This window comes from Ailuropoda melanoleuca, chromosome 12 (genome assembly GCF_002007445.2).
Source record: "Ailuropoda melanoleuca isolate Jingjing chromosome 12, ASM200744v2, whole genome shotgun sequence".
NCBI classification, from domain to species: domain Eukaryota; kingdom Metazoa; phylum Chordata; class Mammalia; order Carnivora; family Ursidae; genus Ailuropoda; species Ailuropoda melanoleuca.
The window spans coordinates 29,948,536-29,959,086 of NC_048229.1; the positions used below are offsets into that span (position 1 = coordinate 29,948,536).

General features: G+C 57.8%; 2 protein-coding genes across 5 annotated transcripts in view; one reads left to right on the forward strand and one right to left on the reverse strand.

The window, feature by feature from the left end:
- The window catches only part of EMC10 (ER membrane protein complex subunit 10), a 7,360-nt gene extending 2,138 nt beyond the window's left edge, over positions 1–5,222 (reverse strand). Inside the window, exons 1-9 of one of the 3 annotated variants that reach the window (XM_019798160.2) lie at positions 5,047–5,176; positions 4,183–4,286; positions 4,008–4,080; positions 2,974–3,083; positions 2,029–2,133; positions 1,511–1,692; positions 1,267–1,360; positions 267–353; positions 27–41 (exon numbers count right to left, since the gene is read on the reverse strand). In XM_019798160.2, the coding sequence (XP_019653719.1) occupies positions 267–353; positions 1,267–1,360; positions 1,511–1,692; positions 2,029–2,133; positions 2,974–3,083; positions 4,008–4,080; positions 4,183–4,194 (663 nt within the window). In that variant the 5' untranslated portion in view covers positions 4,195–4,286; positions 5,047–5,176 and the 3' untranslated portion in view covers positions 27–41. Of the gene's footprint in view, positions 1–26; positions 42–266; positions 354–1,266; positions 1,361–1,510; positions 1,693–2,028; positions 2,134–2,973; positions 3,084–4,007; positions 4,081–4,182; positions 4,287–5,046 lie in introns of those variants that run through there. The other 2 variants (XM_019798159.2, XM_034639163.1) reach the window with 2 other exon arrangements.
- A 21-nt stretch (positions 5,223–5,243) lies between these two features.
- Positions 5,244–10,468, forward strand: FAM71E1 (family with sequence similarity 71 member E1). Of its 2 annotated transcripts, none has more exons than XM_019798161.2 (5): positions 5,244–5,488; positions 5,708–5,826; positions 6,184–6,314; positions 9,451–9,724; positions 10,268–10,468. In XM_019798161.2, exons 1-5 carry the CDS (start codon positions 5,428–5,430, stop codon positions 10,328–10,330), a joined length of 648 nt encoding a protein of 215 aa, XP_019653720.2. In that variant the 5' UTR covers positions 5,244–5,427; the 3' UTR covers positions 10,331–10,468. The 2 variants fall into 2 exon arrangements, with proteins under 2 accessions (XP_019653720.2, XP_034495065.1); XM_034639174.1 differs by having other exon boundaries at positions 5,246–5,488; positions 10,305–10,468.
- Positions 10,469–10,551: the final 83 nt, after the last annotated feature.

The following is a 10,551-nucleotide window of genomic DNA, read 5'->3' on the forward strand; positions in this document are numbered from 1 at the left end:
AACATCATGAGGAACAGGACGACGGGAATGATGTACATCCACTGTGGGCCAGATGGGAGGATGGATGGACAGACAGACAAAGAGAGAGACAGAAAGAAGAGAAGTGAGTATAAGCCACATTCCCCCAAGGCGGAGAAGGTTGGGGGAGCCGGCATGAGGGGAGGCCACGTGAGGGAAGGGGGCCCAGGTCCCCTACGTCACTATAGGTTGGGGAAGGGCTGGTGGGGTTCAGGGAGGGTGGAGGCGGGAGGGGGCTCAGTCCTCACTCAGGCCTCCTGCGGCGGCGGCGTGGGCCCCGGGGCGGCAGGACGCAGGGCTGTGAGCAACACGGCCCCCCCGAGGATGAGGTGCCACTGAGGAGGGAGGGGGCATAGGTCAGGACCAGGGGTGGCCATGGGGTCCTGTGGCCATTGGGGAGGGCAAAGCTGGGGCAGGGGGTTCTTGGCCTCTCTAGGCCTCAGTTTCCCCACAGTGCAGCTGTCAGGAGCTACTGGCAAACCAACTGAGGCCCCATGAGCACCACACTCAGGGCAGTCGGGCTTGGCATCCTCCCACCCACGGTGGCCTCTGCTGCCCCCTGCCCTTGCCTCGGGTGCACCAGCCTTCTGCCCCAGTGCCCCCAGCTCCTCCCCCCAGCCCCAGCCTGGCAGCATAGGCCTGTCCCCTCTCCAGCTCCAGCTCCAGCTCACCCATAGCCCTGCCTCCCCTAACTGCCCCTTCCCAAAGCCACCGGCATCCCAGGCCTGGCTGGAGGACCCCACCCCTACCCTCTCCTTTCCAAATCTCCCCATTGCATTGAAACTCTGCCTCCCTCCCTTCATCAGTGCCTCATAGCACTGGCCCACCTCAGGCCTCATCCCAGCCTCCTCCCAGTACTGACCCCGTCCCTCCTCAATGCCCTTCCTTCAGACAGGCCTCTGTTCAAGACCGACACTGCCTCTACCATATCTGCCCCCAGCTTCAGGGGCCATCCCCGCTTCCCAGAACAGCCTGGCTCCGGGCCGGTCGTTTGCTGAGCCTGGACGCCCTTCGACCACGGCCACGAACAGACACAGGGGGGCCAGGGCGCATGGCTCCACAGTCCTCACCCACTCCGTCCGGGCCTTGGGCTCAGCCCAGGTGCCAGGAGACAGGCCCAGAGGTGACAAGCAAGCCCCACGCACAGGAGGCCTTGAGGATGAGGAACAGGCCAAGGGCCACGGGGGAGAGAAGGGCAGAGGGGGACTCAGGAGGGAAGGGAGCAGGGGCAGGCAGAGCTCCACTCACATATTTGGCGAAAAAGGACTTCTGTTCCTGGGGGTTCTTGGCCTTCTGGGCCTGCTCCATCTCCAGGCGCTCAATGAAGGCTGCAGTCTCAGGACTGGAGTGGAGAAGGAGACAGGGTAAGGGGCTGGGGGCAGCCAACAAGGACACAGCAAAGGCAGCAGAAGAACGGCTGAGACGAACATGGGCTGTCCACGCCCCTGCCCTGCACCCACACCCAGGACACCCGCACCCCGCGCACCCTCACCCCGGGGCAGTGGCCGGCGGCTGCAGCTGCACGGAGGTGTTGAACAGCTCCAGGTCCACGTCTTCCACTTCGTGGCCCCGGCAGCCCCCGGGGTGCGTCACCACTGACACGCCCACCACGTTGCCAGCCACGTCCACGTGCAGCGTCAGCTGGTCTGAGAGGTGCGACTCTACCAGGGAGCACTGGGGGGGCAGGGGGATCAGGGTTGCCACCCAGACCTTACCCGCACCAAGACCCCCAAGCCTCCAGCCCCCCCCCCACAAGCCCAGAAGGATCTTTCAAAGCCCTTCATGGGTTCCCCCCCGCCCCGGGCACAAGTCCAAGTCTGACCTCCCATGAGGTCCTGTGCTGTCCCATCAAAGGGCCCGGCACCTGGACCGTCCCCCCTCCAGCCCAGGGGACCCTTGAGGGCAAGGTCAGGTTTGAGTCCTCCCTGTCCATAAACGATGGGGCACAAATGGTGGAAGCCAGGCTGGGACAGGTGGGAGGCACAAGGATGGGCCCCGTCACTGACTCACCGCGGGGACAAAAGAGGAGACGTAGCCGCCAGTCTCTGGGCCATCAGGGGCCCCAGGGTGCTGAGGGACCCGGACACGGTACAAGCCATTCAGGGCTGCCACATCCTGCAGGGCAGAGAAGGGTGGCAGTGAGAAGGACAATGTGTGGCCCCCACCAGGCCTGAACCGCCCCTGGGCCCAGGGGACCCTTCCCCTGTCTCACCCCACCAGCATCCTCCTAATCCCTAGCCCAGGACTTTTCCCAGTGGGTGGCCCTGCTGGTGAGTGAGGCCAGGCGCCACCGGGTGCTCCACCTGGGGGAGAAGCCACCTCAAGGGGAGCAGAGCCCAGCCCAGGGATGGAGAGAGCCCCACGGACACTTTTGTCAAACCTGGATCCAGTTGCACCTGGGCCCACCCCCTATGTGGACTCCCCAGTCACGGGAGTGACAAATTCTCCAGGGAGGCAGCTGTGACAAAGAACCATGTGGGAAGCACACAGCAAGGCTGGCTGGGGTGGGCCACCTCCCACAGGGAGGGCGCCCATGGGCACGTGCCCACCCACAATGAAGCCTCCCTGGCAACTACATCTGGCCAAAGGGAGACAGTGCAAGTGGACTGTGGCAGCTTTTGTGGGCCATCCCCAAAAGATGGCTTCTCTCTCTGCCCCTCCTTTTTTCTTCCTCTGGCCTGCTGCACCTCCATACACCGTCCCTAGGGAGGACCAAGCCAGGCCTGGCAGGAGCCCGGCCCTTGAGGAAGCCACGGAGCAGGCCACAGTAGAAAAACCTTCTTTTGTTTAACTGTGGCCCTTACGGGGATCTCTTTCTCCTCCCAAGCAAAGCTAACTGACTGTAAAGTATCTTGGCTCAACCTGGAAGGGTGAGAGGAGCTAACGATATGACATGGCATGCTCCAAAGCACAGGTCCCCCCACACCCCAGCCAAGCCCCGGGTCCCCTCCTCACCCGGAGCCGGCCCCGCTCCTCCTCATTGAGCTGCCGCTGCGACAAGGACAAAGTGCCATCCTGCTGGTTCCAGAGGAGTGACCCCCGCTTCCGAAAGTGGGCACTGTCATCTGTGGGGAGTCAGGGCTCAGCAGCCACCCCACCACTGAACCCCTCGACCCTTGCAATGACGAGGTTTCTTCCCCCTCCCGAGCCCCCATTTTCCCACCTGCAAAGTGGGGACAGCCCCCATCATGTCCTGCCCTCCTATGTCACAGGGCAGCCCATGGCAGAGACACCACAGCTCCTAAGCCTTGCCTCTGCCTTGCCAGGTGACCCAGGGCAGGTCACCTAATCTCTCTGGGCCTCGGCTCTCCCAGCTGCAAAATACAGGGGCTTCCAACCACTGGGCCACAACAGAACCATTGGGGCTTTCCCAGGCAGAGGCCAGGGTCTGAGTCAGGAGGTCGGAGGGTCCCAGCTTCAGTGTTTCTAACAAGTGCCGCAGAGTTTGGAGGCTTGGACCTTGGGGCCATACTGACCTCTGTGCTCTGGGATTCTGAACACCTGAATCGTAGTTGTTTAAGCTGGGTTGTACACCAGGTCCTGCCTCTACCACTCACTTATAGAAGGACCTTGTGTGGTGCCCCTGTGAGCCTCAGTTTCCCCCTTCTGGAAAATGGGGCTTTCTTTAATACCTACTACATTGCATGACTGCGGTGAGGGCATCTGAGTGAATACACGCAGGGCATCTAGGCCCTAGTGCAGGGCACAAGGTGATTGGTCTCAGAAGTCTGCTCTGACCTTATTACTGTTGCACTGGCCTTTCTGAAACTAGGATGTGTCTTACAGGTAAAGGGAGTATTCAAAGGCAGAGTTCCTTCTCTCTCATGCCCTCCCTGCCCCAACCTCCCCAGAACAATGCAAACACACTCTGAGGGGCAAAGCTTTTAGTAAATGGGTGGCGTGTCTCACACTGGGTGGCACCCAGACCCAAGTTCTTGACTTCACGGGGCAACGGGTAAGTGCCCAGACAAGGACGTTGCTGGACTCACCGATCTCGAATGAGTGCTCCAGCTGCAGCCCCACAGTCCCGCAGCCCTCACCCTCTCGACCTTCTGCTCCGGCCTGCAGGTGAGAGAGAGGTCCCCAGGTGAGGACCGTCAGAGCCCTCAGCAGGGCAGGACCCACAGACCCCAGGACAGACGCAGGCTGAAGGAGGAGCCTTACTTTCATATTCATATCCAAATACTGACACTCGCCACCACGATTTCACCGGGAACAGCCCATTTCATGAAAATTCATGATCTGGACGGTCCCCAGAAAACCAAAGCCTGCAAAGAATGGTAACTTTGTTTCCAAGGCAATCACCTCCCGTTCCAAGGCAACTATCTTCACGCCTAGCATTGTAAACATTCGTGGGTTAAAGGATCCCTGAGCATCCTTTCCAACCTAATATACAAGCGGCCTCGTTTCCACCTTAACAGAAACAATAGGGACGCTGCCACCCGAGTTCCGCCCCGTATCAGGTACATACAAGGCTCCATGCCGTCCATTTCTCCAAATTCAAATTTCTCCTACTTCTACATCCTCCAACCACGCCCTTGCACCTACGCAACCCTCACACCTGCGCAACCCCGTGCCCAGATTTTAATCCTCCAACTCAAGATCCCGCCCTCCTTATGCATATTCAGGAGGCAGAACTCTATCCAATCATTGCAGAGCCTCTCTGCCGTTTTCGTTCTAGCCGCTCCCACGGGTGATTCGCCAAGGTTCCACCCGAGCCACACCTCCTCATGCATATTTAAAAACTGCGGCTCCCTAGCGTTCCAGCGTTAACACTGTGTTCATGCCCCAACCTCTTTCGACGCATCCTCGTTTTTATAGCACCGAAAGCCCAGGGACCACGATCCCATCCGAGCCCCGCCCCCTCATGCATATTCACGAGCTAGAGCCTTCCTAACTATACTCACTTTCACCTCATCTTCCCTATTGGCCCTGCAATGCCTCGTTCCCACCTTACCCGACCTAAACACCCCGAGACCCAGGATTTCCGTCAGCCCCGCCCCCCGTGCAGAGCCAATGAGTACTCACCCCCCGCAGAGCGGCCCCGGACCGGCACCCACTGCCCCGGGCCCGGCTGGGGGCTGCTGCCGCCATCAGCAAGAGTAGGAGCAGCCGAGCAGCCACAGCGCCGGCCGCCGCCATTTTGGCCCCTTCCCATCAGGCCAGGGGAGGGAGTGAGCCGGGAGCTTGCGCCAGTTCTTTGCGCCTGCGCGCTAGCCCTGCCGGGGTCTGACGTCAGCCGGGTGGCCGGCGCTTTATCCAGGTCTCTGGGCTCCGCCTCCTATATGACGACACAATAACGGGCGTCTCTTCGGTGACGTTAAAGCCGGGTCCGCTGCGTTGTGACATGATAGAGCCCGCGGCCCCACCCACCGGTTTTCTCCGCCGGCACCTCCCTCCGCTCTCCCCATGGGGCGGGGCGTTGCGATAATGCCGGGGCACAAGACTAAGCCGGCCCCCAGTGGAACAGGTGAGGAGGGACCAGGTGGGATGGCTGGTGAGAGGTGGAGCCGGGCCTGGTGGGGTTGGACCAGGTGAGGGACCCAGGTGAGGGATGGGGCCGGCTATGCGAAGACTGATAGCCCAGATTTCCCTACCCTCAGAGCTGGACTTAGCTGGGCCCTACCAGCCGGGGGGGGGCCCCCCGGCCCAGTCTCCTGGACTAGATCCCCGAATTTTGCCCCTCCAGAATGCCCCCTGGTTCCAGCCTATGCCATGGGCCGGCCCGGACGGCTCCAACGCCACCTCCTGAGCGGCGAGTTCGACCAGCTGCGAGACTTCCCCATCTTTGAGAGCAACTTTGTGCAGGTGTGGAGCCCCAGAAACCCCTGACACAGAGCCTGGGCTTAAGCCCTGACCTCCTGATTTGGGGAACCGCTGCTCTGCGACTTCTGACCATTCTCCTATAACGTTCATCTCCTGGGATTCTGGATCAACCCCCACCCCCATGCCTCTAGACCTTTAGCTTCTCTATGAACTCTAGCCTCTGATTCCCTTGGTTCATTTTCCCTTACTTCACACCTGGTCACACCTGGATAACTCTTGACCTCTGACCCCAGGATGTCTGCCCTCATACTCCATGCTTAATACAGTTGGCTCATAGGACCCTTAACCCCACCAATCCCACCTTCCATCTGCCTTCTAACCTCTAACTTCTGGCCCCAGGTGACCCGGTTAGGAGAAGTCGCCAACAAGGTCACCATGGGGGTGGCAGCCTCCAGTCCAGCCCTGGAACTCCCAGACCTGTTGTTGCTGGCCGGCCCTGCCAAGGATAATGGACACCTGCAGCTCTTTGGGTGACTGCCCCCATCCCAGCCTAGACCACCTCCTTCCCCAGCTCTGGGCATCCCGGGCCCCCTCCCTGCAGTACCTCCTCTCACACAGATGACTTCCAGGGCCAGGAGTCTTGGATGGCTGCCAGCCTGCTGTGGGCTGCTGGACACCCAGGAGAACAAGGGCAGGGCAATCCCCAGGGGCTAGAAGTCAGAGAGAGATGGACATGAGAAGGCAAGGATCAGGGGAAGAACCGTGTGTGCAGTGCCTCTGCATACCAGACGCCTCCTAAGCCACTTAGGTAATCTCATCTTGGACATACTTATATGGTGGGGCCCCTTAGCCCCATCCTTTGAAGAGATAAACTGAGGCTCAGAGAGGGAAGCCACTTACCCAGAGACCCACACTGGTTCAGGGGTTGGGTTGGGATTGGACCTCATGATTTTTTTTTTTAAGATTTTATTTATTTATTTGACAGAGATAGAGTCAGAGAGCATAAGCAGGGGGAATGGCAGAGGGAGAAGCAGGCTCCCCACTGAGCAGGGAGCCTGACTTGGGGCTGGATCCCAGGACCCTGGGATCATGACCTGAGCTGAAGGCAGACGCTTAACTGACTGAGCCACCAAGCGCCCCTGGCCTTATGATTCTTGAGCTCCAGTGTCACACTAAACACTACCCCTATGGGTCTTTGTTTTCTCATTGAAAAAGTAATGCAAATACACATCAAGGTACAAAACATACACAGCACAAAATAGCACCTTTCGCCCATCCTAGGCTCCTGCCTCCAACTCCAGCTGGAAATAACAAAACGTTTACATACATGTAGTATATTACAAAAACATTCTGCCAGTGGCTTTCACTTTTTTGACTACACCTCACAGTTAATGAAAGAAAGAGAGAAAGGGAGGGAGGGAAGGAAGGAAGGACGGACGGACCTGTGTCACACACACACACACACACACACACACACACACACACACACACACACACGGGGGTCCACAGTTGTCTGCAATTCTAAAATCTAAAAAGTTTTTTTGCAACCCACTTGGTGGCAGAATCTGATTCTGACCTAAACAAAATTAAGGTTACTTATAGTCTTTATGTATCCCCCCTGTATAAGTTTAGAACATTCCACTGGGGCTTTTTCTCTTCTACACTGCTCCTTTTCCTTTCAGTGCTAATCTTTCCCACCAATTGATCTCACCGCTCACTGAGTCATGACCTGCAGTGGGAGGGACACAGTGCTGAGGCGTGCTTGGACCCCCATAATCTCCTTCAACATTCCCTCAAATAAACATACCGTCAAGGTAAAAAAAAAAAAAAAAAAATTGCTCTGCAAACGAAGCATCAAGACTCACTCAGCCCCTAGGCCCTCACTTCTGACCTACTTGCAGCCCCAAGCTAGCCTGTTCCAGTTCTGATGAGCATGTTGTGGGTGTTCACCCTTCCTTTAAAACCAGCTGCGGGTGCAGGCTTTTTTTCCAGTCTGCTCACTCCCTCATCACCACCAATTCAACATTCGCTTCATATCAACATCAGTACAACCACCGGGTCTTTTTTTGGACAAACACAAGCTTGGACCCCGGCTTGCAACTAGTGCTGTTACCATCCTGCCTGGGTTCAAATCCTGCCTTCAGCTCTTCTTCACTGGCTTTGGCCAAGTTCCCTACCTGTCTGTGCCTCCGTTTCCCCATCTGGAACATGGTGATAAGAGGAGAACCCACATTCTGGGGCTGTCAGAGGATGAACTGAGTAAATGTTTGTGAAGCGTGGGCAGCGCTTTGTAAACAACTCTTATTCTGCCATCTGGGGAATGTCATAACAGATGGAGCCACTTACTAAGGGACAGTGGTGCTGTGCCCGGTGTCTTGGGATTACAGCCAGTGTGGTAGGCAGAGGGCATCCGTGCGCACAGGTGTGAGGGTGTCTGTAAGATCAACTCCTAGAGATAGTATTGCTGAGCCTGAGGGTGGTATATGGGTGCCTGGTGTTGTGGTTAAGAACGTGGATAAGACTTGGGTATATCCCTGCTATGTGACCTGGGCCAAGTTATCCACCCTCTCAACAAGCATCCATTGAACACCTACCACGTGTGAGCTCTGGGTACCCGGGGAGCAGCAGGGAACAAAATGGGACCAAAATCTCTGCTTTCAAACTCACCCGCTGGGAAGGCAGGCAGAATAAATGATAGCTTGTCCAATGGGGTGAGGTCTGTGGAGACATAGCAGATGCCGTAGGGGGTGGGGAAGTCTGCAAGGGTGGTCAAGGTCGCAAATAAGCCACGGGTTGGAAACAGACCTTCTCCTCGAGAAGGTGTTTCTTGAGAAAGACAGCAGATTAAGGGGCCAAGCCACGGGGCTAGCTGGAGAAGATTCCCCAGCCTGTGCCGTGGTCCTGAGGTTGGACCACGCCTGGAAAGTTTATGGAACAGCAACGAGGCCGGTGTTGCTGGGGCTGAGTGAGCGAGGGAGTGAGCAGAGAGGTAAACAGGAGGCAGACCCTGCAGGGCCTGGTTGGTGGTCAAGGTGCGGACTTTTTACTCTGAGCCCGGGGAGGGACAAGAACTCGGGTGTTGGCCGGCGCCCTCTGGCGGCCGCGTGGGAACCGCGGCGAAGGCTGAGGCAGCCGCCCCGGCGGAAAATTCCGGTGGTGGGACCCGGCTGGTGGCGGGAGTTAGAAGTGGTCGGATCATGGATACGGTGGCATTTTAACGGTGGAACCGTCAGGATTTGGTGGCAGGACTGGATGAGGATATGAGAGAGAAAGTCGGGTCAGGAGCAACTCCACGATTTCTGAGCGGGCAAGCGGGAGGATGTAGTTAGGATGGGGAAGGCGAAGAGGAGCCTGTTTGGGTTGGGGAGGTCAGGAATTTGGTCGTTGGACCTGTTATGGGTCCGATGTCATTCTCACATATAACTGGAAATCTCAAGAAGGCAGCTAAGTATTAGAAGGATCAGCGGGAGACACAGAGGTACTCTGGGGGTGGAAGAAATATGGGGGTGGATAAAATTCAACAGGCAGAGAAAGTGAAAATGGACTCTCTCTGGCCAGAGACAGGGGCGTTGAGGTGGGCGACCCCAACCCTGGAGGCGCCCGGGACAGCAAGGATGTCGAGCCAGGGAGCGTCAGAACCTGAGGCCGCCCTTTCCGCTCTCCCAGGCTGTTCCCCTTGCAGTTCATCCAACTCTTCGTACACGACGAAAGCCGCTGGCAGCTCAAGGTCAAGTTCCGCACCGGCCGCGCCTTCTACCTGCAGCTGCGGGCCCCGGCCGAGACCCGAGACCGCGAGTTCGGCCAGTGGGTGCGGCTGCTCTACCGCCTGCGCTTCCATTCTGCCGAGGGGGCCGTGCCTTTCACGCAGGAGTACTCGACGGTGGAGGATGGAGAGGACGACGACTACGACGACGATGACGATCTGCTAGAGCGGGAGGAGGTGGGGGAGGGGCGGGACTGCCAAGGAGGAGGTGGGGCGGGGAGTGGGCGGCACTGGGGCCCCGGACCCCTGGACATTTGGACTACCCAGAGGGAGGGCTGGGGACCCAGACTCCTGAGCATGAGGAGCCCTGAATTCCTGTGTTGAGAGCGCAGGGCACCTAGGAAGGCCCCACTCCTGAGTCCTGAAAGGGTACGAGATCTGTGTAGAGACAGCAAGAGGGTCTGCAGGGCCTTGGGTATACTAGCCAAGGTGGCTACATAGGTTCCTAATTGCGTACCCCCATCCTCCAGCCTCTCTCCCCTTGACCCACTTCGGTGGCATATGGGGAAGGGACACCTGGGCCCTGAAGGGCTAGGGTGGGCCAGACCAGATGCCCGTTTCCTATAAGGCCTGGGGGAGGGGAGGAGCACCACTCTTTGAAGGTGGGGGCATTGAAACCTGTGGGGCCTCTTCCTCTGGAGACACCCCATTCCCCCCACCTTCCAGGTAAGTACAAAGTCACCCACCCACTCTTGGCCAAAACTGTGGGTACATCCGCAGGTCAAGGCCTCTGAGACAAACTCTTTCATATACCCAGCTTCAAGCCATGGAAACCAGACTTGACCCACAGACCTCTGAACTCTGGGGACTCTGATTCCTCCAATATCCGTGAGGTCACTGAAGGACCAGAGATCAAAGTACCCTACCTCAGGGCCAGAAAGATGAATTATTAAAGTTAATAAAGATCGGCCACTTAACCAACAACCAGGTCATGAGCACTTTTGTCAACATCACCAGTTCAACATGGCTGCCTCAACATGGTGTCTGGGTCATCGTGTGTGGCC